This window comes from Takifugu rubripes, chromosome 1 (assembly GCF_901000725.2).
Source record: "Takifugu rubripes chromosome 1, fTakRub1.2, whole genome shotgun sequence".
NCBI lineage: Eukaryota > Metazoa > Chordata > Actinopteri > Tetraodontiformes > Tetraodontidae > Takifugu > Takifugu rubripes.
In genome coordinates, this window is record NC_042285.1 from 6,761,932 (window position 1) to 6,788,575 (window position 26,644).

At 43.5% G+C, this 26,644-nt stretch overlaps 1 protein-coding gene and 1 pseudogene across 2 annotated transcripts in view; one reads left to right on the forward strand and one right to left on the reverse strand.

Annotated features, from left to right (window-relative positions):
• Positions 1 to 261: 261 nt before the first annotated feature.
• LOC115251694 (uncharacterized) lies at positions 262 to 4,995 on the reverse strand (annotated as a pseudogene).
• A 355-nt stretch (positions 4,996 to 5,350) lies between these two features.
• Positions 5,351 to 26,644, forward strand: part of LOC101064814 (V-type proton ATPase 116 kDa subunit a-like) — a 32,918-nt gene continuing 11,624 nt past the window's right edge. For both annotated transcript variants that reach the window (XM_011619242.2, XM_003977976.3), the window contains exons 1-17: positions 5,351 to 5,436; positions 6,395 to 6,554; positions 13,413 to 13,491; positions 13,613 to 13,710; positions 17,278 to 17,406; positions 17,484 to 17,566; positions 18,378 to 18,504; positions 18,577 to 18,659; positions 19,254 to 19,347; positions 20,722 to 20,934; positions 21,388 to 21,538; positions 22,263 to 22,402; positions 22,542 to 22,705; positions 22,967 to 23,057; positions 23,656 to 23,774; positions 23,857 to 24,073; positions 25,849 to 25,956. In XM_011619242.2, the coding sequence (XP_011617544.1) occupies positions 6,438 to 6,554; positions 13,413 to 13,491; positions 13,613 to 13,710; positions 17,278 to 17,406; positions 17,484 to 17,566; positions 18,378 to 18,504; positions 18,577 to 18,659; positions 19,254 to 19,347; positions 20,722 to 20,934; positions 21,388 to 21,538; positions 22,263 to 22,402; positions 22,542 to 22,705; positions 22,967 to 23,057; positions 23,656 to 23,774; positions 23,857 to 24,073; positions 25,849 to 25,956 (2,013 nt within the window). In that variant the 5' untranslated portion in view covers positions 5,351 to 5,436; positions 6,395 to 6,437. The remainder of the gene's footprint in view (positions 5,437 to 6,394; positions 6,555 to 13,412; positions 13,492 to 13,612; positions 13,711 to 17,277; positions 17,407 to 17,483; positions 17,567 to 18,377; positions 18,505 to 18,576; positions 18,660 to 19,253; positions 19,348 to 20,721; positions 20,935 to 21,387; positions 21,539 to 22,262; positions 22,403 to 22,541; positions 22,706 to 22,966; positions 23,058 to 23,655; positions 23,775 to 23,856; positions 24,074 to 25,848; positions 25,957 to 26,644) is intronic.

The window sequence follows — 26,644 nt, forward strand, 5'->3', positions numbered from 1 at the left end:
CACCTCTACTGTTGAGCCAGCCCTAAAATAATTCAAAAACACCCCCTTTGGGTCTAGCCTTGTCCTGGAGGCATGGGTGCAATTATTAGAGTAAAGCTGCCATGATTTTTCTGTACAAGCTCAGGCACAACAGGAGAAGGAATGACAGTCAGAATTTCCCCTTTTAGTACTCCTTTTCTTTTCTTTTCTTTTCTTTTCTTTTCAGGGCAAATCAATTAATCAAGACTGAAGCAGGCAGGAAGCAATGCCAGAATACGTTTTCTTTCATTAAATACAATTTTATTTAATAGCATCTACTAGTATGGAAATATAGTTTGTTTAAAAAAAAAAAACATCTACATTTCAAGATCTGCAGGCATCTATAAAATGTAGTACAAAATAGCTGTAAGCCTATTCAAAAACATCTTAAGCAGCAGAGATGTCCCTCATACATGCCCGCACATACATGCATATTTTTGGTTTTCCAGACCTGCACAACTTCCTATGGATTTGACTTTGTTTTGTATTGTTGGTGTTTATATTTTTCAAACACTGCACTGTGTTTCTATATTCAGGATGTTAAACAATTTCAATTATAAAATGTGCACTGACAACAAAGGCCTGTTGTCTTCATCTCCATCGTTGTCTTTACATCGTGTTCAGCGCAACTCCTGATCAGTTCAGACTTTGTTCTGTTTATTTTCCTGAGAGAAAAAACATCACAGTGGCAAATTATTAAATCATGTCAGTCAGACTGATTTCTGGTTGCCTTGAGACCATGTGAGTGAGATCACCTGATGTGCATGGCCTTGCGAGCTTGGTGCTCATAAAAATAATTGCACTGAGAAATGTACTGTGTGTGATGCATTTAGGTTATTTTGGGTTTTTTAACTTGGATAGAAATTTAGGAATCAGTGTGTTTCAGTAAATCCCAGATATCATAGTCTGGATTATAAATTAAGGAATTCTGCTTTACTTTAAACGGTCCAATCTCCAGTCTGATATTTAGAGCTTAATTGTGTATTTTTCTAGTTTATTTTGTAATTTTTTTTAAATTCTTTTTTTTTTTTTAAGAACATGATGACTGAACACTCAACTATGTCCCTAGTTAATGGAATAAATTAATTTGGTGCAACTCTGACAGGGGGTTTAATCAGCCTGCCATAAGGGCTGCGGCGTCCCTCTTCTGGGAACGCAGATGAGTCGCAGGCAGGAGAAACAAAGTCCACAGCAGGCTGTAAATTAGAACAAGGATCATCAGATGGAACATTAGGAGGACGGCCCCAACAGGGGACCTGAGCCGGCAACACATCCTGCCCAACCAGCAAATGCGCAGGCTTCAGCCTATCCAATGTGACCCGCTCCAACCGACCACCCATATCGAGCACGAAACTCTTCGCCCCGTCTCGAGCAACCGAAATGGGCCATCGTACGGAGGGCGAAGGGGTGACCGGTGGGCGTCATGCCATACGAAAACAAAATGGGCCGTAGCCAATTCCGTTGGTACAAATTACCGCTGAAAACAGTGGAGCACGGGGGATGGAGCCAGAGAGGGCCCAGCCGAAAAAAGGAACTTCCGGCAGGAAAGTTACGAGGAGGCGCACTTTCCGGCAGAAATTCCCCTTGGAACATGAAGCGGTTGTCCCAAGACCAATTCCGCAGGTGAAGCATCAAAATCCTCCTTAGGAGCTGAACGCAAACCGAGCATCACCCAAGGTAAACGATTCACCCAGCTGTCATCCGAAAGCGCGGCACGCAATGCAGCCTTGAGTGAACGGTGAAAGTGTTCACATAGCCCGTTAGCCTGAGGATGGTACGCGGTGGTACGGTACGGTACGGTGCCCACTGACCTAGCCATAGAAGACCAGAGTTCCGAGACAAACTGAGGTCCCCTGTCCGAAGTATTGTTGGAAGGGGAGCCGAAATGTGCGACCCAAGCAGAAAGAAATGCTTGAGCGACGTCTGTCGAAGTCGTGGAGGACAGAGGGACCACCTCCGGCCACCTGGTGGTCCGATCCACCATAGTGAGCAGATTAGTGTACCCGTGGGATGGAGGTAAGGGTCCCATCAGGTCCACGTGCACGTGGTCAAACCGTCTGGCTGGAATTGCGAATGGTTCAAGGCGTGTCTTGGTGTGCTGGTGAACCTTAGCACGCTGACATGCTACACAGGCTGCTGCCCATTCCCTGACCTCTTTGCGAAGGCCAGGCCAGGCCAGGCCAGACAAACTTGGCACTCACCAGTTTCACCGACGCGCGAACCCCCAGGTGTGAGAGGGAGTGGACCACATCAAAGACCCTGCTGTGCCAGGCCACCGGGACCACAGGTTGGGAACGAGCGGTGGAAACATCGCAAAGGAGGGTAGGACCACCATCCTGTACTACAGCTTTCTCCAGCTTCAAGCCTGTACCGGTGGACTCAAGAGCCCGTATCTCCGGGTCCCCAGACTGGAGGCCGCCATGGCAGAGAAATCCAGCCCTAGGTGCACAGGACAAATCAGCACCCGCGACAGACAATCGGCCACCGGGTTAGCTTTTCCAGCTACATGCCGAATGTCAGTCATGAACTCTGAGACTGCCGCCAGGTGACCTTGCTTACGCGCAGACCAAGGCTCCGACACCTTTGACATAGCGAATGTCAGAGGTTTGTGGATGACATAAGCCGTGAAAGATCAGCCCTCGAGCAGAAAACGAAAATGACGCGTAGCCAGGTACAATGCGAGTAACTCTTGGTCAAAAACGCTGTACTTTCGCTCATTGTCCCGGAGCTTGCGGCTGAAAAATGCGAGAGGCTGCCATGCACCACCTACACTCTGTTCAACCACCGCCCCGACGGCCACATCCGACGCATCAGTCGTCAAAGCGATGGCCGCCCGAGGTGCCGGATGGGCCAACAGTGTGGCATTGGCTAAGGCAGACTTGGCCCCCTCAAAAGCCTGGACCCGCTCGGTAGTCCAGTCGACCTGATCAGTGGCCCTCTTCATCCATAGGGCCTCATACAGTGGCGGCAGGAGGTGGGCTGCCTTGGGGAGAAAACGGTTATAAAAATTCATCATACCCAAGAACTCCTGCAGAGCCTTAACGGAGACCGGACGAGGAAATTCTGCCACCGCTTGCACCTTGGATGGCAACGGAACTGCACGCTGGGTAGAAATGCGGTGGCCCAAGAAATCAATCACCGGCAGACTGAACTGGTATTTCGCTGGGTTTACGATCAGGCCATGATCTGCCAGTCGCTGAAAAACCTGCCCAAGGTGGGTCAGGTGCTCGTCTGCCGATGGACTCGCTACCAAAATGTCGTCCAAATAGACGAAGCCAAAGGTGAGGTCACGCAATACAGAGTCCATCAGCCGCTGAAAGGTCTGTGCTGCCCCCTTCAGGCCAAAGGGCATGTACAGGAACTCAAAAAGCCAAACGGGGTAATCACCGCAGTCTTGGGCACATCCTCGGCACGCACCAGGACCTGATGATAGCCACGCACCAAGTCTACTTTGGAGAAAATGGTAGTGCCTGCCAAGCAAACAGAAAAATCCTGTATGTGCGGAATGGGGTCAAGGTCATGGGCTGTGATGTTGTCGAAAATCGCCACACGGCCGCCAAGTGCCATCCACCTTGGGCACCATATGGAGCGGAGAGGCCCATGGGCTGTTAGAGCGCTGCACAATCCCCAAGCGCTCCATTGTGGCGAATTCTTCCTTAGCCATCGCCAACTTCACAGTGTCGAGTCGCCGAGCACGTGCAAAAACGAGCGGACCTGTGGTGGGAATGAAGTGCTCCACCCCGTGCTTCGTGACGGCCGTGGAAAACGCGGGCGTAGTAAGCGACGGAAAATCACCAAGCAATCGCTGAAAAACATTGCCCACGGCAGCAAAACTGGCAAGTGCCAGCGGCCCAGGTCCCCCCGTCAGACATGGAAAGGTGGCAAAAGGCACAGCATCGATCAGATGTCGGTTAGCAACATCCACTAGCAGACCATGAGAACACAGAAAATCTGCACCTATGATGGGAACAGTAATGGAGGCTAACACAAAGTCCCATGTGAAACTGCATCCAGAAAAACAAACAGTCACCGACCTGGTACCAAATGTCTCAATAGAGGAACCATTAGCAGCAGTCAGTTGGGGGCCTGCGCCCGAGGATGACAGGTTTGTGCCGCTTGGAGGGAGGAGGCTTTTCTAGAAGCCAGAATCCACCAGGAACCGCCGGCCTGACAGGGAGTCTTTGACAAACAGCAGCTCCTCTTGTTCACCAGCACCCACAGCTGCTACTGAGCGCTGGCCCTGGCGTTTCCCTGTGTCTCGAACGCATATGGAGGAACGCAGCACCGGGCCTTGTGGCCAAAACGCTGGTGGAAAAACACAGGTCACTCTTCCTCCCCCGGGAGGAAACTCCAGCCACCATCGCCTGGTCTGTGTCCTCTGGTACCAGCTGCCGGGAATCCGCCAACACACTCTGCACGGAGGTCCTCCTAGCAGTCAGCAGCACACGATCCGCTTCCTCAGCCAAACCACGAAAATCACCTGCAACCAAACTCGGGGAGTTCGCCAAGGCCGCCCGGACCGGATGTGGAAGTTGGCGCAGGAAAATGTGCGGGAAGGAACCCGCCCTCGTCGGAGCCCAGCAATGACAGCATGCTGTCCATAAGGTCCATCGCCGAACCGTCGCCTAATCCCGGCAGGGAAAGTAGTTTATCCACCCTTTCTGCGGCGGACTGGCTGTACCTCTGGAGCAGGAGCCCTTTGATCGCTGCGTACTTGCCGCGCGGCGGCAGGTCCCGCAGCAGCTGCAAGACGCGGCGAGTGGATTGCTGGTCCAGATCCGCGACCACCAAATAATATTTGGAGTAGTCCTTGGTGACTCCTTGCAGGTGGAACAGCGCTTCGACATGCTGGAACCACGGAGCCGGGTCACTCTGCCAGAAGTCGGGAAGCTTCACGGACGCGGTGAAGCTAGCTGGCTGCGTGTGTCGGGGCGACGTGACCAAAGAGGAGATACTATCGTCTGCTGCCTCGAACATGTTCAAAACGGGGTCACCAATGTGGCAGGACGAGGAAAGACTCGGACAGAGCAGATGGTTTGGACGTCTTTATTCCGCATCCACCAGACAATACTAAATGGCGCTTCGAACAGTGCATCTAATCAAGGGCTAACCACGCCCATCACCTGGGTGTGAGATACACTCCTATGTGTCCGCCACAACATGTCATTTTCAGATACATATTCATCCTTGCCAATATTTCATAGTATTTCATAATTTAATTCTAAATTTTAAGCGGTCGTTTGATCGCGTTAAATCTTTACCTATGTAATTTGGTTTCCGTTTATAATTTGTGCTTTTACAGTGTAATACCATTTTTCTACGGAGGTTCCGGCTAACTTTATGTAACTTGACACTCTCCAGTGGCGCACATCATCTGGCATCCGGGGGTTTATGAAAGCGTAGCTGCAGGTGACGTCGGTGAGTGAACCTATGAGGTTGAAATTCATTAATATATAAACGAAGCTCAGTTAGTGTATCGGATTATTTGTTTGTGATCTAAACTAATATTTCCTCGTGCGATTTCTGCCGTGTTTTTATTGGTGCTAAATTCGGGTCTGATGAATAAAAGCCGGACGTTGTCAAGGCCTCTGCAGCCTGATGCCGTTTTTAATTTATCCTTATACGCTGCCCAGTTATGTTAAATCTTAATGCATGATGGAAAAGTAATCAATCGCAGTTGTTAGATGTGCGATTAATGGCTTTTATTGGTATGTAAAATATATTTTGCGGTCGATTGATGATGGCCGAAGAACCGTCCTTGAGCAGTGAAGGGCAAAGATTTCTGCAGCGAAGCAGATGCGTCTAGAGCATCAGTGCCCAGTATAGCAGGATTTTCCAGCCTCTTGTAGGCTAGTGGAGGAGTAGGCTGGACGAGAATGATTTGAAACAAGCAAATCTGTGATCTCACATTAGTGAATACAGATTTCTAGGGTAATAGAAAACGTTATATAATACAAATCGAAATAGTTACAAGTCCATAGGAAAAATTTTGCTTAATTCATATCGGAATTTGCTTTGCTGGCTTACGTTAGCTTATTACAATCTGTAGTTTAATACCTTTACAAACCAATGCTTCTTTTACGGGTGTTCTGACTGCTCCTGAGAGAAAATGTCAGCTCGTGTGTTTTCAATTTTAATTTGGTCAGGCTTACACAAACATAGTTTATTATTGTATTTAACAACAGATGCTTCTCTTAATTACTTTAAGATTTACCTATTTGCATTACACAATACTCAATTCTCAGTTATTAAGGGAACATTGGATAAATAAATGAGTAGGTTTCAGTGTTTATAAGTGCTAGCTATGGTACTATAAGAAAACAATCTGTATAAGAAAATAAATTTGTTATTTAAACAATGTTAATCTTTGCCATAGGTGGAGTTTTTCTTTGTAATTGAGTTCTGCTGCGGTTCTCATCATGGGGGAGTTATTCCGAAGTGAGGAGATGACCCTGGCCCAGCTCTTTCTGCAGTCAGAGGCTGCCTACTGCTGCGTCAGTGAGCTGGGAGAACTAGGCATGGTCCAGTTCAGAGATGTAAGTAGGAATACAGAAGTGGTTATTGGTGGCATGTCTGACTTGGGTTTGAACTTGCACTCACACATTGTTTCTAGGTCTTTAAATTTATAGTGTTATATTTTATATAACTAAATTTCTAAATTGATGTTATTATATACACCCACTCACTCACACACACACACACACACATAACATATATACACACACACACACATATAACATATACACACACACACACATATAACATACACACACACACACATACATACACACACACATACATACACACACACACACACACACACACACACACACACACACACACACATATGAATAGCCATAAGGAGCAAATGGCCCCATGAAGGAGAAGGCTAGAGGCAAAAATCATGGCAACACGGAGAGAAGTCAGCCTCCTAACAGAGCTGAGTAGAGGCGTGAATCCAAGGACAGAGCGGCCCAAGAAGTATAACAAACTGTCGATACCTGAGGCACTTGAGACTGCTAAGCAAAGGCTAACAGCCCTGGCTACCCGACCAAAGAGGTACACAAGAGAAGTAGAGGCAAGGAGGATAAACAGGGTGTTCTCCACCAAATGTCTACTCTCAATGGCAGGGCAACAAGATGACAACAGATCCCCCCCCCCCCCCCCCCCCCCCCCCCCCCCCCAGGGCTGAGACGGAACAATACTGGAAGAGTATCTGGGAGAAAGAGGCAACACACAACACTACTGGCCAATGGCTGCAAGACCTACAAGCTGAGCACAGCCAACTCCCAGAACGAGACCCAGTAGTCATCACCTTAGCAGACATCCAAACAAGAGTGTCCAAAATGAAGAGCTGGACAGCACCAGGGCCCGGTAAGATCCATGCCTACTGGATTAAGAAGCTGACTGCACTCCATGAACGCTTGGCAGCACAGATGAACCAGCTGCTAACATCAGGGGACCACCCAGAGTGGCTAACCCAAGGCTGGACAATCCTCATAATGAAGGACCCCCAGAAGGGCACAATACCATCCAACTACTGGCCCATAACCACATGGAAGCTCCTATCAGGCATCATAGCAGCTAAGGTCAGCAGGCACATGGATCAATACATGAGCAAAGCACAGAAAGGCATAGGGAACAACACCAGAGGTGCCAAACACCAGCAACTGGTCAACAGGGCAATCGCCCAGGACTGTAGGACACGGCACACCAACCTGTGCACTGCCTGGATTGATTACAAGAAAGCCTATGACTCAATGCCGCACACATGGATACTGGAGTGCCTAAAGCTGTATAACATCAACAGGACACTCACTGAAGCTGTGGAACATGACTCTGGAGGCCAACTCAAAGCCAATTGTGCGGGTGAGCATCAGATATGGCATATATCAAGGAGATGCTTTGTCCCCCCTGCTGTTCTGCACAGGCCTAAACCCCCTCAGCCAGATCATCACCAGATCATCACCAAGAGTGGCTATGGATACCAATTCCGAAGTGGAACAACCATCAGCCACCTCCTCTACATGGATGACATCAAGCTGTATGCCAAGAACGAGCGTGACATCGACTCTCTGAGTCACCTCACTAGGATCTACAGCAAGGACATCGGGATGTCATTCGGGCTAGATAAATGTGGGAGGATGGTATCTAGAAGAGGAAAGGTGATCGCAACTGATGGGGTTGACCTACCTGAAAGGAACATCACAGATGTGCAGGACATTTACAAATACTTGGGGATCCCTCAGGCAAATGGTAACCATGAGGTGGCATCTAGGAGGTCAGCCACAGCCAAATACATACAGAGGTTAAGACAGGTCCTGAAAAGTCAGCTGAATGGTAAGAATCAGTGAACACTGGATGAGTTGTTAGAAACATCCATTGTGCCACTAGATGGTACGCACTCACATGAGGTATACCTTGTTGTGAAAGGGGGGGAATACGTATGACCTTGGAAAGATTTAACTTTCTGGACACATCATCAGCATTATGCCCTTTGACTCATCAGGTGTTTCGGCCTTTTAAATACTGGACACTCTCCTCAAAGGTGGCCAGCTACAGGCTGAAAAAGCCTGAAACTTGTGTCCCTTGCCCAGTCATACGTCAACCTGGTCACACAGTGGGCAGGAGCAAAACGGGGTGAAACCAGTTTCAGCTGTTTGCCAATGATATGGGATAGCCCATGGGGCTCTGCAAGGCAGGGGCGTCCAACTCCCTGAACCAGCACCTACGCTGGCCGTATACCTCCAGTGGCCAGCACCTGCGCTGGCCGCATACCTGAAATTGTTTATATTGATGTTCCATGAGCCCAGCAAGGGTCCTTCCGTTTGATCCATATCCACTGACTGCTTCTTTCAGCCACTTCAGAGACTGATCTTATCGTCTGCTGCAGGGCCTGCCCACAGACGCCAAGATCCTTTAGCAACTTGATAAAGGAAGAAGCCACAAACCCTCTGCATCCGACTTCAACCAGATAGACTCTTGGATTCCATCCTCGCCGTTGTGCCTCTGCAGCCAGCTCTGTGTCGCGCAATTTCTTGCGTCCCGAGCCATGGCTAACTGTCCTTCTTCAGATCTGACTGGAAGAGAGCTTGGCTTTTTTTGGCCCTCTTGAACAAATGTTGGTGCCTTGCTAGACCTGAATGCACTGGAGGGTAATGAGTTGATGAATGCCCTCTTTCTTTCCAGAGCAGCTGCCAAACTCTTAAGAACTTGATTGTGCCTCCAAGTGTAGCGACCTTGTGTAAGACTAGTTTTACAACCAGTCAGTATGTGCTTAAGAGTCGCTGAAGTTGGGCAGAGGACACAGGTTGGGTCTTCCCCATACCACTGGTGTAGAGTCTTTGGGGATGGGAGCACATCATGATAAAGCTGATGTTGTTTGCCTCCATTTCCCAGAGGTCCCTCCAGCCGATTTTTCTCCTCTCAAGGCCATTCCAGTTATCCATTGTCCCTGCTTAGCAAGTGAGACAGCTTTTGCACTTCTTTCAGCTTCCTCTTGTCGACGCACCTCCGTAACCACCATTCTCCTCCTCTCTGATGTTGTTGCCTTGTTGGTTTACTTGGTGCAAGACCAAAGCCTCCTCTTCCCCGTTGGACATGCCCCACTATGTCATTGTGCCCTAGAGCTGATACAGCATGCTGCACCGCTTCAGCTGGTGCCCACTTCCGTCCAGTTACCAGAGGTGGAATCCTTTAGCGTCATCTGGAGTCTCGCCTTAGAACATTTGTATTCTTCGGTGAGACTTGTGATGGGTAGTTCAAGAACCCCTTTGCCATAGAGGCTGATGTTAGTCAAACAGCGTGGGACCGAGCCATTTCTTGACATATGATGTCACAGTTCGTTCAATCTTCTCCAAGGTTGTCATTGGGACCTCATACATAGTGTGTGGCCACATCACCCGAGGAAGAAGTCCAAACTGCAAGCACTATAGTTTAAGCTTCCCTGGTAGCGGGGTCTTGTTGATGATTTCAAGGCTATTGGTAGTGTCCTGCTTTAGATGCTGCACTTGGTCTTTATCCTAGAGACTTGCGTTGTACCATTTGCCCAGGCTTTTGACTGGCTGTTCAGACACCGTTGGTATTGGGTCATCACCAATGAAGAACTTCACATTTTTCAGTTCACCCTTGACTATTGAGATGCTTCTGTATTTGCTGGGTTTTATTTTCATCTGGGCCCACTTGATGTTCTCCTGCAGTTTCCCAAGTAGTCGTCTGGTACATGCTGCCGTAGTGGTCAAAGTGGTCATGTCATCCATGTATGCTCGAATAGGTGGAAGGCGGATTCCATCTGTAGTCTGCTCACCCCCCACCACCCACCTTGAAGCCCTGATGATGATCTCCATGGCCATTGTAAAGGCCAGGGGTGATATTGTACAGCCTGCCATTATGCCTACCTCTACCCGCTGCCATGATGTTATGTACTTACCTGTAGTAAAACAGTTGCAAGTCTGTAAAATAGGCCTTTACCAGAGAAGTGATAGATGATGGAACATGAAAGAAGTTGAAGGATTCCCAAAGGAGGTTATGAGGAACTGGCTAGGTCAAGAAAAATGACGTGGAGGTCTGTTTTATCCCTCTTCGCTGCTTGTATCTGATACCAAATCATACTGGTATTCTCTAAGCAACCAGAGAACTCAGGAGTGCCAGCCTTCTGTACAGATGTATCAATGTACCTATTCTTTTCCAGGTAGCTGGACAGTCTCTTTGCTATTACGCTGAAAAAGATTCTCCCCTCAACGTTGAGAAGGCAGATTGGCCGGAATTGACTAATAGCTGTCGCATCCTTCTCCTTGGGAATTAGCACACCTCCAGCCCTTCGCCATGCCTTAGGTATTAGTCCCTCACGACCCTCATTAGCCTCCAAAGATAACGCAAGACATCTGGTGCGTTCTTGTAAAGCTTATATGGTACTCCATTCGGCCCAGGGGCCGATGCTGACCTTGCCTGCCTTATTGTCTCCTCTACTTCCTTCCATTTTGGAGGACCAGTCTCCAAGTTGACTTCAGGAGGTTGAATAGGTGGGATATCATATGGAATAGTTAGCTGTTCGTGCCTTTTTGTGTCCTGGTGGACCTTTTCCATGTATTCTTCCACTTCCTGCCTTGTGGCCTTCGGTGTTCCACTTTTTTCCGGAGGGAAGAGGTCTTTTACAAACTTGAAGGGATTTTTAAAGAACTGAGTTCTTGTGTGTTCCTTTTTACGAAGCTTCCTCAAGTTCTCAGCTTTCCGCAAGGTTGCCAAACGAGATTTGCTCTCTCCTTGAAGAAGCTGAAGACCCTCTCTCTCAGCATCCGATGCTTTTTTCCATTGTTTCCTCAGCTGCCTTCGCTCTTTCACCAATATCTCAATCTCCTGCTGCCTCCTTGATTTGGCTGGCACAGTCGTTGCTTCGCCACTTCTCCTTAGCTGAACTCCAAAGCGCTCTACTCCATAGTGATAAATGATGTTACCCATCCTTTCCAGCTTAACCTCCGCCTTTCCTACCTGCTGCTCCAGGATTTTTGTCAGGTCGTTGTTGACAGTTTCCCACTCTTGCTTTTCAACAGCTTTGGGCCATTTCACCCTTGATCTGTGCTCTAGGGTCTTTTCTCTAGGAGGTCTCTGTGACTGTGGGTTCCTCCACCAGCATTCTTGTGCTTGTGCTTTCTTCCTCAGCTTCAGAGCTGCTGATGCTCTGCAAACTTTGGTTTTCGTCCTGTCGCTGTGCTTCACTCAAATTATTTGAGTCGCTACTTTGTAAGAAGTACTGGTCAATGCGAGGCCCCAGTTTCTGCTGCCTCAAGCACCCTCTCTTTCCTTGGTGGATTTTCAGGCTCCTGGCTGTTGTTATTTTGTTCCAGCCACAGAGGCACACCTGAAGTGCTTGGCCTGCTGCTGTTGTAGATCTCTCATGTGTAATGTTCTTGCTCAAAGTTGTTTCCATTCTTGGGTCTGCAACCGTGTTGTCAATCACTGAGCCATCTTGCGCCCCCGCTCTCACAGGCTCTGGGGGTATGTTCCTTTGTTGATTTTCTGTAGCACTTGGCGGGTGCCTCCAACAAGCTGACACAGCGTCGGAGACTGCCGGCATGGGTAGCTAGCCCATGACAGCCCCATTGGGGTCTATTCCCTCCAGTCAGCTGCCCTTTCACTGCAGTCACTGGACAAGTCCAGATATTCAGAATCATAAGCATAAGTAAGCATAAGATCCAGGCCATAAACACCTACACCTTGCCAGTAATCAGATACCCTGCTGGCATAATAGCCTGGCCACTGGAAGAGATACAAGCCACTGCCATCAAGACAAGGAAGCTCCTCACCATGCACAGAAGGTTTCACCCTAAGTCCAGTGTCCTGAGGCTGTACACAAAGCGAAAGAAAGGGGGCCGAGGACTAGTAAGTGTCCAAACTACTGTCCAGGAGGAAACAACAAGCCTCCAAGAGTACATCAAGAAGATGGCCCCCATGGACTGGATGTCCCAGGGTCCAAGTGGGAGACACCCCGGAAAGTGCTGGAGAACAAGCAGGCCAAGATCCTGTGGGACTTCCAGATCCAGACTGACAAGATGGTGGTGGCCAACCAGCCTGACATAGTGGTGGTGGATAAACACCAGAAGACAGTGGTGGTGATAGATGTAGCAATCCCAAGTGATAGCAACATCAGGAAGAAGGAACACGAGAAGCTGGAGAAGTACCAATGGCTGAAGGAGGAGATGGAGAGAATGTGGGGCATGAAGGCAACAGTGGTCCCAGTAGTGATTGGGACACTAGGGGCAGTAACACCCAACCTGAGTAGATGGCTCCAACAGATACCAGGAACCACATCAGAGATCTCTGTCCAGAAGAGCGCAGTCCTAGCAACAGCTAAGATCCTGCACAGAACCCTCAGACTCCCAGGCCTCTGATAGAGGACCTGAGTCTGAAGGAAGGAGGCACCGCCCAGGTGGGCAAGGAAGAGATTTATTTATTTTTATATATATATATATAAATAAATATATATATTTATATATATATATATATATATAAATATATATATTTTATATATATATATATATATATATATATATATATATATATATATTTAAGGAAGAGATATAAATAAATCTCTTCCTTGCCCAAGGAAGACATGTTGTTTATGGAGTTCATTTTGCTCATAGAGCAGAGCTGATATAATATAATACAATAAAATGATCTAATTTGCTGTAGATAGAGATAAAGTTCTCACACTTGTGAATATAATATACAGTATGACCATATGATTAAAGGTCAGCTTGTTCCTTTAAGTAAGGTTTTTGGGATTGTAACTCTTAGTGAGCAGTTCACATGATACAAATTGTTGCCTGAAGTATTTACTTAGCTGTTGATGTGACATTGTAACTTAGCTCAAATGTTAACCTTATTTCTATCCACAGTTGAATCCAGATGTAAACGTCTTTCAGCGTAAATTTGTGAATGAAGTGAGGAGATGTGAGGAGATGGACAGGAAATTGAGTAAGTAATGTCTACATGTATGTGCACTTTGCTTTTCTTCCTCTCCTCCCCAAAAATTAAATAAAATTGGTTTTACTGCACTGCAGAAATACATATATTGTGATATATTTCTGTTGAACAGGATTTGTAGAAAAGGAAATCAAGAAAGCCAACATCCCGACGGTGGACACCGGAGAAAACCCGGAGGTGCCTTTTCCCCGGGACATGATTGATCTAGAGGTAATCTACTACTCTTACTGTTACTGTTGAAGTACATAGTAGGCCAATGGGCAAGGTAGCTTCAATTCAAGACTTGCACAATAGTAAGAGTGTGTTTATATGTAGTCTGGAGCACTTTTAATTGGTCATTCTATTCACTGAATCCTTTTTTTAACCAGGTAAAAGACTCATTGAGATTAAAATCTCTTTTTCAAGAGCGACCGGGCCATGAGTTAAAGTTAAATCTATACATACAACAACGATAAAATGCTAGAACACCTGATAGTTCAATATAATTTAAATCGTTTCAATAATAAGACAATTTAAAAACAGGTACAATGCCCAAAAGAAGCCGTCTGGCGATCCTTTAAAATGGACCGAAATTCCCCCAAAGTGATCAGTTCAGGTAGCCTCAGATCCTTCTTTAACTCATTCCATGACCATGGAGCAGCATATCTAAAGGCTTTTCTACCCAAGTTTGTGTTGGCTCTAGGAACCAACATGTGGAGGACAGCCTTTAACTGTAAACTATAAAGTTATTGCTATGTCAATAAAGGGAATAAAGGCACAGCATTTTTCCAGAACTCAGCAGAGATAACAGCTAGCAGGTTGGCAACAAACAGGTTGAGTAGGCAGAAAGCAGGTCAATGGTGCTGAGGACTGGAGGGGAGTAATGGAGCCTGTAGGTTGCATGAAGCAAAACTTTGAATTTGTCAGAAGGTCTGAGAACATTCCTCTCAGCGGTGGGATGACAGGAGTGATTAATGCTGCACCAGGCAGATGTAGAATCAGGAAACCCAAAAGGCAAAATCTACGAGGCAAAACCTGTAATCAGGAACAAAAGGCTGCTGTGTTCTCTGAGGCAGAGCTTGGAAAATAGGTCAAAGAATTTTGCCCCATTTTTTCAGTCAAAAAAATCAAATGTGTAGCTAACCGATCTTTTATGGAAGCACTTAAGCGCGATTTTTTAAAATTATGGCAGCACATTGGCAAAATCAGGAGGTCTGTGAACTGCTCAGCTTCTGCAGAGAAGAAGAAATTTGGTGGCAAATGTCAGGCACTGTGTTGTTAGTATTGCCACAGAATTACCAGGCTGAGATGCAGTGAGTGACCTTATACATTTTGCAAATGAGTAGCCATACAGCCACTTAGCAAGGGCTAAAACTCCTGAGCATCTCCAGCTCTCCAGGTGCCGAAACATAGAACTGACTTAGAACAAAAAATGGAATTTAAGACACACAGACACATTATTTGCGAACAAAAATTTATTTTCAGGAAAAAAAATTTAAGCAAATACGACGGGAATTACTCCTTCACTTAGTAACCGTATCACTGGAACAAAAAAAAGGACAAAATTGTAAAATTTCTGCGAAAGTTACAACTTTGCAGTAATGCTCAGACAGTGTTCAATCTGTGCTTAGCTTTTAAACTTTGTAAAAGTGCCAGAATTGCAAAGGATGAAACAACAAAGCTGACCATTGACCAGCTAACATCATTCATGCTTGTGGCATCATGTTCCGGCACACACAAAGATGTAATGATGATGATGTTGACGTGATGACGTATGAGAGGGAGGACTAAAAAAGCTGTGCACCTCTAAACGGGAGGATCAGACCCGTGACTGCTGGCAATGTGAAAATGCCCAAATGTCAAGCAAAGACATGTTGACCTGCATTAGAAAATCCTGCATCAACGTGTTAATTTTCAGTGTGAAAGCAGTGTAAAACAATTTTGCAAAGAGGGCGTGATTTAGTGCTGCATACACAATGACTTGATTGGAAATGAGCAAAGCTGCAGGCGTAACTGGATGATAAGTTTTATTTGTGTGCCCCCCAGCCAGAGCCTAGACCAGAATCAAAATGAACATATGGATTCTGATCTAAAGAGGGAAGAAGCATTTTTGCCACTGAGAGTTGGCAAATGCTACCTTTTTGTATGACTATATTGCCTTTCAGTAATTCACTTTGACAGGTAAAGCCACAGCCCCAAGACATATGAATTCATATGGTCACAATAAGGTTATGTCCAAGAATGGTCATGAAATGGACAAAAGAAGACTTGAGCAGAGGAGGCAGAGTTTTGTAAGGTGTTCACCCAGCAACAGTAAAAGTATCTGTGTCTTCAGGAGAAATAATATTGCACTGTCAGAACCTCAAACATCTGCTTGAACAAGCATCTGCACTTTTCATTTGAGGAACATCTCAAAGATCAGGAAGCTACTGATGCAGCCTGATGCTGAAAAGTTAGTCCATGCATTTGTTACTTCCAGGCTGGACTACTGTAATTCTTTATTATCAGGGTGTCCAAACAACTCTTTAAGAAGCCTCCAGTTGATCCAAAATGCTGCAGCCAGAGTTCTGACAGGTATTGACAAAAGAGATCACATAAGTCCTGTACTGGCGTCGCTTCATTGGCTGCCCGTTAAATTTAGAATAACTTTTAAAACCCTTCTTCTGACCTACAAGGTCCTCAGAGGCCTAGCTCCATCCTACCTGGAGGAGCTAGTGATACCCTATCAGCCCAATAGACCGCTCCGCTCTCAGAATGCTGGTCTACTTGTGGTTCCCAGAGTTTCTAGGAGTAGAATGGGGGGCCGAGCATTTAGCTACCAGGCCCCCCTGCTTTGGAACCAGCTCCCTGTCCAGGTACGGGAGGCTGACTCCATCGCTACTTTTAAGATCAGACTCAAAACCTACCTCTTTGAAAAAGCTTACTGTTACTAATTCAGTAGTTCCAGTTACTATCATAGACAGACAAATTATCATACTTAGGGGGTCGTCTAATCATTAGGTCACATTCTAGCTATGCTGTTATAGGCCAAGGCTGCCGGGGTCCGGAAACATGATCACCTGACAGGCCTCTGTCACTCCACTGGGTCATGGTTTCCTCTCCTTTCCTCTCCTTTCCTCTCCTCATCAAGCAGACTAGTTATGCTGATTCTTGTGTAGTTTTTCTGCTTCTCCCCCCCCCCCCCCCCCTCTATCTATTTGCAGGTATCACTGCCATCGGAGCTGCATAATGACCGCCGGCCCCGTTGAAGCGATTGTGTATATTTTTTGTGTGTGTTTCTGTGCTCTGTGCCTCTCCTCTCCCTCTCCTCTCCTCTCCTCTCCTCTCCTCTCCTCTCCTCTCCTCTCCTCTCCTCTCCCTCTCCTCTTCTTTCCTCTCCTCTCTCCCCTCCTCCTCCTTCTCCTCTCCTCTACCTCCCCTTCACTCTACCTCTCCTCTCCTCTACCCCTCTCCTCTCCTACCTATTCTATCCTCTACCTGTCCTCCCTCCTCTCCTCTCTCTTTACCCAGCCGGCCATCAGCAGGAGGGTCCCCCTACATGAGCCTGGTCCTGCTCAAGGTTTCTTCCTGTTAAAGGGGAGTTTTTCCTTGCCACTGTTGCTTGTCTGGGGTCAGGCCCTGGGATTCTGGAAAGCGCCTTGAAACAATTTTGATTGTATAAGACGCTATATAAATAAAGATTGATTTTTTTTTTTTTTTTTGCACTCCATCTAGTGTGCACACTTGTTGACAAATGCCCAAACTTTTTAAATGCAGATGCATAATTGAATAGTAAACAACAAATCTCTTGGGTGGCAGGCCACATTTGAGAAGCTGGAGAATGAATTGAAAGAAATCAACACCAATCAGGAAGCCCTGAAGAAGAACTTCCTTGAGCTTACAGAGCTAAAGCACATCCTTCGTCGAACACAACAATTCTTTGATGAGGTTTGATCATCTCTGATATACATATCAGGAAAAGGGTTAAAGTAAAGGTTTGTAACAGAGGTTTTCATATCTGACAGATGGAGGATCCCAACCTGCTGGAGGAGTCATCAGCCCTGATGGAAGGCAATGAGGCAGGGCGTGGGGCCCCGCTTAGACTGGGGTAAACCATGATGAGTCATTAAAAAGAAATTTGTAGTCTCTTTAAAAATGTCTATTTTTTAAATGCATTTCTTTTTCCAGCAAATGTAGTGATACAATTAGAATCACTCAAAAATGAAATCACATCAATTATACATAATATATTGATTTTCTCTGATGAACAAAATCGCACAAATAGTATTTATGTACATATAAATATTTGCTTAGTATACTAAATTCTGCCATCGGCATTCACAATCCTGTCCTTTTGTTACTTTCCTAGGGCTCATGATAATGATGGCTGGATCAGAGACTGACATAAACAGAGAGCCTTGGCTTCTGACCCAGTTCTCTCTTGAGCACAATGAACTGCTGCAGTACTGCAGATGCTTCCTCAGTCTGTCTCAATCTCGCAATCCATTTTAACGTCACTCCTGAACAAGCGATACTTGAACTCTAAACACCGATCATCCCAGCCAATTCACATTGAGCTACAAACTGTCCAGCTAGAGCTGCAGTTCAATATTCAATGAAACCAAAATGACAGAATCAGCTGCAAAAAGTAGAGACAAAAACCATGAACCTGTCCCCACCTCCCCACCTGGCTGTTCCTAGTAATTCTATCCAGGAACTGTAGTATAGCCATTAATAAGACTCCATCCACCACATATTCTTAGAGATCCCTCTACAGGGTGCTTCTAGGTTCATGTTTGCAAGACTTTTGCAGATGTACAAACACATTGGATGAATATACATACAATTATAAATATTTTCTTCTATTTTATTTTAATAGTTCTGTGTTTTTCTTTTGTGTTTCCTACTTTGTTGTGCAGGTTCGTTGCAGGTGTGATCAGCAGGGAGAGGATTCCAACATTTGAGAGAATGCTATGGAGAGTGTGTCGGGGTAATGTTTTCTTAAGGAAAGCAGAAATTGAGGACCCTCTGGAGGACCCTACAACGGTTAGATATTCACATTAATCCACGTGCATGGGTGCCAATGTAGGTTTTTAAAGAAATTCTCTTTTCCAACAGGGAGATCAAGTTCACAAATCAGTCTTCATAATCTTTTTCCAAGGCGACCAATTGAAGAACAGGGTGAAAAAGATATGTGAAGGGTCAGTGCTTGGTGTTATTCAGTTGAAATGTCTTGGGGAAACATTTACAGTCAAAAGGAACCTATGTGTTGTTTTTTCCTTGTTTTTTATTTAAATTACTCAGATTGACAAAATTATGCCATTCCTCCTTCTACCCCTTTTCACAGAATGGGGGAGCTTAATTTAGCTCAATGTAGGCCAATCATACCTTCACATTTAGATTGTCCAATTCACCTCCCAAAGACACGTTTATGCACTGTGGGGGAAAGTTGAAGTACCTGGGAAAAACTCCCCACGGGCAAGGATACAAATGCCACCAGAAAAGTCCCTTTAAACCCAGAACCTTATGTGATATTTATACAGTGATATTTAGTTGAGTTTTTATTCTATTTGAGTATCTGCCCAACACACACACACACACACACACGCACAAAACTATCTGCTGGGATAAGGGATAACGTGGTAGATGGACAGGTGGATCTATTTGCTGTATGTCAATCATATAGAACCTAATTAAAAAGATGTATTGAGATGAAAAATTGAAAAATATGCTTTTATGAAAAAAACAAGAACTGAATGTTGTATGTTGCTAGTTAATTGTTTTTATTTCTCCAGGTTTCGAGCATCCTTATACCCGTGTCCTGAGACCCCACAGGAAAGGAAGGAGATGCTGGCTGGAGTAAATAGTCGCATTGATGACCTGCAGATGGTAATTTCTTTTATTACCACAGTAAGATCTGCCCACTAATTAGATTGCCACATTGGTTTGGGTAAAGTATTTGTCCTCATTTCAGTTCCTTTTCTAATTCTATTCTAGCTGTTTTTCTTAAAATCTAATATATTATCTAATGATTTTTCTGTTTATAGATTTGCTTTGTGATAAGTAAAAATTTTTAAGAATTTTTGTTACAGTTCCCATTTATTATGTGAACTCTTTCTAAAACAATTGCAGGAACACTAATAAAGATAAAAATAAATAGAACTACAATTTCAGCATACTCATCATCATAAGAAATTCAAGTAACAGTTGCAAGAAAAATAATTTTGTCAAAAATATTTGGAGAAATAAAGATATTGGTGTCAGTCACTGTTTATTGAATGCATTTTAACATTTAAGAAATAATAAATAAAAAATGAGAATAGACAAGTTTTGAACTGGGAAGAAGTTGCTGAACTCTGGATACATTTGCATAGTTTTCTCTTCCATCTTTGTGAGTTGTTTGATCAATCCTTCTTTGTACTCTTGTGTTGTGGTTGACCCAAGGTTTGCCCTTATTAGGAGTGGAAAAAATCTGCTGGAGCAGTTTGTTCTTCTCTGAGACTGCCAACTGTGCACAATACATAATTGTACTCCAATAGAGCCGTTCACTCAGTTTGCATGTACTATCTATTTTCCTGCAGAAACCTTTTCTTTAGTAGGGGTGAGCCAGATAATATTTGTTTTGTAGCACCATCTTGCCACTGCATATTGTCAATACATATATAGCTAAATTATTTAACTACAAAATTATGTAAATTAGAATTTAGAAATAGTACTTGGGGAGTGCAGTCCTCTGTCATGCAGCTCATTTCTCCACATAGTTTGACTTACCTCCAAAACCTTTACTACTGTCAATAAAAATACCTTCAAATAAGTTTGTCTGCCTTTGCTCATCTTGTAGTCGAGGATTAGTCTCAGTGAAAGAATTGTTAATTGAGGCGGCACATTATAAACTATGTTTCTGGTTACAGAATCAGGGCACATGATGGAGAGAGTGAGATCAGAGTTGTCTTCCTTGAATACAACTTCCATCCTTCCTTGTTCTACAATCTGCTCATTATTTGTGTGTGTATGAATGTATTTTACCTACTTGCACCATAGGTACCCACATGGGCAGAAGATACAAATTCAACATACAAAAGTCCCTTTGAACCCAGAACATTCTGCTGGGGACAGTGAAATATAATATCTATATTATATAGAAATATTATAAATATTACCGGTATATATGACCAAAAAGATGATATAACCATCAAGACAAAAAAAGTTAGGGGAGGATAGAAGGTGAATTTTAAAATAAGCAAGCTAACACTGTTCTTGCAGGTGTTGAACCAAACAGAGGATCATCGTCAGCGGGTGCTGCAGGCTGCCTCCAAGACAATGCGAGTTTGGTTTATCAAAGTGAGGAAGATGAAGGCAATCTACCACACACTCAACCTCTGCAACATTGATGTGACCCAGAAGTGTCTGATTGCAGAAGTCTGGTGTCCTGTCTCAGACCTGGACTCCATACAGTTTGCACTGCGCAGAGGCACAGTAAGTTCTTTGTTTTTATTTTGTGCTTTTCTTTGCATTTTGTTAATTTGTTTTTGCAATTTTTTAATTTGACCTGCAGTTCATTATATTTTCCCTTCAACGTTCTATCATGGGTTGCCTCAGGACATTGTTGTATCTTGAATTCAGATAACATGTACATTCATATATAGTTACTCATGGCATGGTGGAAGGACTATTCATCATTGTGTGTACATTCTTGACTTAATGTCTGAACTCCACCTTGCATGGTTTTGCTTACTTTGAGAAAGAAATTGCCTCCCAGATTAATTAATAGTTCTCCCCAAGAGTATAAATTTAAAAACTTTTCTAGATGTAATAATTGTCTTTTAATTTGACATGTCTTGAAATTTCTGTACTATGTTGGTACTATGTTCAACGCACTTTATTCATCAATACACCAAGTGACTAATTATTATGGTCTTAATTGGACAGGAGAGGAGCGGCTCAACAGTGCCATCCATACTTAACAGGATGCAGACCAAACAAACACCACCTACTTTCAACAAAACCAACAAGTTTACATCAGGCTTCCAGAACATTGTTGATGCTTATGGTATTGGAAGCTACCGGGAAATAAATCCAGGTCATTACATCTTCTTATAATGCATGTTATAATGATAGTAATAAGAATACCAATTCTTCTATTACCACCAATACTACACCCATCCATTTTCTCTTGCTTTCCCCTTGTGGGGTCGTGAAGGCTACACCATAGACAATTTACAAGCTCATAATGGGCCCAACATAGAAAAACAAACAACCTTTCACTCCTAAATACAATTTAGAGTTGCCAATTGACCTAACCCTGAAATACACCTCTTTGGAAGCAGGACTACCCGGAGAGAAACAATCCAGGCACAGGCAGAATATGCAAACTCAGCAAAGAAGGACCCCTGGTGCCCCAGGGTATTTAAACCAAGAACTTTCTTGCTATGAGGCAACAGTGCTAACCATTGATACTTTTAAAATTCAAACTATAGCAAGTACTGTATCTAACATATCAACCCAAACTCCCCATCCCCTTCTTTTTGACCAAGCTGCATTTAAAAGCAAGGGGATGGAACTGACTCATTCTATTTAGAAATATTTTTTCTGTTTAGTATTATGATGTTGCCACTTTGATATATTAATAGTTGTTTCATAATGTTCAATTTAAAACTTAATCATCAACTGTAATTTAACATGTACTACATATGATGGTATGCTTTAAAGTATGTTATTGTTCATGTTACATGTCAAACTGCACAATCTTTTTAACTTTAGACATTAAACTGACCTGAAAACTTGTGTGATGGTGCCTGTTACAGCTCCATATACAATCATTACATTCCCCTTCCTGTTTGCTGTGATGTTTGGTGACATGGGACATGGTCTTCTGATGACATGTGGTGCTCTCTACCTGGTCATCCGAGAGAGTCGTCTCCTTGCCCAGAAAAGTGACAATGAGGTTAGTGTACATCTTGCCAGGTCTTGCACTTTTTACATTGACTTAACTTGCTCTATTATAGCTAGTTGTCCAGGGTGGAATGCCATGCAAGTTAAAGACAAACTTATCATTGTTGTTTGACAATTTTGTTTCTTTATAGATGTTCAACATGGTATTTGCCGGGCGCTACATCATACTCCTGATGGGGATCTTCTCTGTCTACACTGGAATAATTTACAATGACTGCTTTTCTAAATCCCTTAATATGTTTGGCTCTGGATGGAGCGTCAGGCCTATGTTTGGTCCCAAAGGAGCCAACTGGACGTAAGTCAAGAATCTTCCCTGACTCAGTCAGTGTGATATGTTAGTCAGTGTTTCCTTTAAATTAGATTAGATTGGATCAAAATATATTAAAATCTGCAGATGCACAAGTGTAAAAACCTGTGCAAATAATGTCATGACATTTATTATTGGATTATTTTGGATTATTGCATGCCATTCTCTGTATCATGTTATTTAGCATTTAAAACTATGTTCTCCTATACTGTGCAGAGTATACATTTACTGCTCATATGTTCATCCTAGGTTTGAGACACTTGATGGGAATGCAGTTTTGCAGTTAGACCCAGCAATTCCTGGAGTCTTCAATGGGCCGTATCCACTGGGAATTGACCCGGTAAAAGCATGTACTTTAATTACAGCAGAAAAATATATGTGGCAGTTTGTAGAGTAATGCTAGTTTTATGGCAGCTATAGACTCCAGAACCGAGAAGTTTGCATGTTTTCCCAAGGTGGCGAGAACAAACTTTTTTGTTTTTCTTGTCAGAACATGTCATAATTCACAAGAAAATCTTCGGCATTGTGCAACGTCTTTTGTTACCTTTTGTGACAGAGGTTTTTATATGACTTCCACGAAATTTGGGAAATTTCTGATTATTTTCCGATTATTGTTCTCTTAAATTGTCTGTTCCTTCTCAGTCCTTGTGCCAGGGGAATGAACAGCATTTCTGCTTTTCCTTGTTAACCATGTCCATATCAAAGCACAAGCGAGAACAAATTTCTTGATTCTTGCGGAGCATGTGATTAAGATTATATTCACTGTACATCATGTCTGTCTCTCTGCCTTAACTAATTTTCTGTCAAAACTATTAAAATAACTTGTGGGAGTATCTTGTATTTTTTGCTATTTAATTAAATTTTAGCAAAATGTAAATATTCAATCAACTGAAATTGAAATAATGAAAGATATTCACTGTTCACTTTCACTGTTGCAGATATGGAATGTTGCCACAAACAAGCTGACCTTCCTGAACTCGTTCAAGATGAAGATGTCCGTTATCTTGGGTGTCATCCACATGTTATTTGGAGTGTCTCTTAGCCTCTTTAACCACCTGTAAGTTGTAGTTTGTGTGTGGGTGTGTGTGTGTGTGTGCATGCATGTATACGTATTTCTGACTAATTTCTCTCTGTTTTAGGTATTTTAAAAAGCCACTAAACATCTTCCTGGGCTTTATTCCTGAGATTGTTTTCATGGCAAGCCTTTTTGGCTACCTTGTTCTACTAGTGTTTTATAAGTGGACATCCTACAATGCCTACAGCTCAAAGGATGCCCCCAGCCTGCTAATCCACTTTATCAACATGTGTCTCTTCAACTACAATGACCCCACTAACAAGGCCCTCTACCCAGGACAGGTGCCGTCTTTAAAATCTTCAACTTTTTCATTTCTCAACTTCATATTTCATCACATTTATACAATTTTAGATTGTAGTGACTTGAGAATTTTTGTAGGCCTTTGGAGTATGATTAGATTATTGCTATGCCATGATTCCAAGGTTTCAAAAGTGTCATTATTGACATTTTTATTATTGAAGGTCTTACAATGTCTACAAAGGTGACAACATATCAGGAAAATTATAATGAAAATTATGTAGTTATCCATTTTCAGTGTCCATGGTTGAAACTGCAGTGTTTAACAATGTTTGCAATGCAGAATGTACAGCAACCTGGACCACCTCAGCCAGTCGAAGTAGATTTCGAATGAATAAAAACGACTGTTAGGGTTCCACAGTACAATAATCCTTACTTAGAAAACCAAAGGTGAAAACAGTCCAGAGGAGAAGTATTCAGGCAGACAAGGACCAGGTGAATGGAAAACAGAATAATTTACCGGGAAAGATTAGGCAGGTCAAGAGCAGGCAGGGTTGAGAACAAGAATTTGATCCGAATAATAGCGCTGGAAAGTTAGACATGAGGTACGGAGAGTCTGGTAGAGACTAACTCTTGGATTGTGGATTGCATTGATTACAGATGAGCAGACCGTGACACTCGAGCTATACAGTAAAAATTGCTTTAATAAATATCTTTGCTCATTTACAAGTTGGTATGGATCCAATTTAAATTGATTCTTTACTGTGTATGCAGTTTATGTAAGCCAAATTTAAGTGAAATGACAATGACATTTTGACAAGAACGTTAGGATATACTTCATTGGGTGCCGCTCACAGAATGGCCATCACTGCACTGACCCATTGGCTTAAAACCCATACTTGCCATACTTTAACCCCTCGTGTTCCAAATTTTCTAATTTGTCCCATTTTTCCCCCAATTTCAATGTGGTATGAGTTATTTGTGTTATGTGTGCACCTGGATACCCAACCCAAACGCCCCCGCCCTACATGTCATGTGTCCAACCTAATGGCAGAACTGTTAACAAACTAAATGGGACTCAACCAAAAAGAAGAAGTATGCATCAAAATTTCATTTTGCTTGCTGTCACAATTACCCCTTTCTCTTCATGAGCACCATGTGTTTTGCAAATTATGTTGGGCAGACTTTAGTTTGGGAGAAAATGATTTTAGCAAATTCATTAGTGGCAACATAAATAAGCAGTGTAAGAAGAGAGGAATAGCTATGTAATAAGCGACTGACATACTAATCCTGACATAAATCTGACATCTTTTTAACTATTAGGCTGGAGCTGTCAATAACTTGTACAATGAGGCTAAAGATGGTGACCATGGGGGGATTGATAAAAACAAAAAAGCATAGACAGCTTTCCATTTAGACCATTGATTGAGCAAAAGGATAAGTTGCTTTTTAAAATGACACAGTTATGATTGTGGGTGGTGAGAGCTAAATCTATAGGGGTTGTCTGGGCTGAGAAGGGTTCTCTGGTAATAGGGGGCAGATACCTACACACCTTCAGAGCACTACCAAGGTACCCTTGAGCAAGGTACCAAACTCCCAAAAATGCTCACATAGGGCCTTGTGATGAGATGGCGACTCATTCAGGGGTAGACCTGCCTTCGGCCATATGTAGCTGGGATAGACCTCAGCACCATCCTCGGGCCCCCGAAAGTCATAAAACCATCAAGAAAACAAAAACAAATTCTTATCAATTATCCTAATGAAGTAAATTTATGTTTCATATTTACAACATTTTAATCCTCTATTTTTGAATCTTTAGATGGGTATCCAGATATTATTGGTGCTGATTGCACTTGCATGTGTACCCTGTATGCTGATTGTGAAAACTATGATGCTTCATCGCCAGAACCTTTGGAAAAAACACCTGGTATGTGACTCTCATAACTACTTACAATCATAGTACAACAAGTGAAATATCAATTTAAACTGAACTTAAAATTACAATATGGGCTTTTTTTTTTCTCCTTTTTAACACATACACAATCACAGTTGATTTAAAATAATTAAGGGGTTTCTCCAAAAATGTTTTGTTTCCCTCCATTTCCAGGGGCTCAAATTCATTTCATGCTTCAAATTAGTTATCAAGACTTGTTTTTAGGTGTTTAACTGATATTCAGCAGCTGCAAATGCAGTGGCACCTTTCATTCACCTAAGAATAGACTTTTAAAATAGTTTTAACAGTTCTGTAAAATTTATTTACAGTTAAAACAAAAAATAATATTGTGATCAAAGAAAGATGATTAATCTACAGCAATTTTGTCAAAAGTGATGGAACCATTGTTACATGACATTTCCTCAGCTCACACACAAGCAACTCCCATTTTGATGATTCTCCATTTAAAAAAAAGCCTTAGATCCATGGAGATGTATTAGGCAATATATATGAACAAGGTTTATTTGTTAGAAGCAGGAAAAATGGACAAGCGTGTGGATTTGAGTCTTATGCTCTTGTAACAAGAGCCAAATTGTGATGAGTGGGCCAAAGCTGCAGTGTTTCTAGAATGTTGCATCAGCTTGCCCATACTGAACTCATGGAACAAACCTATATGATCTTG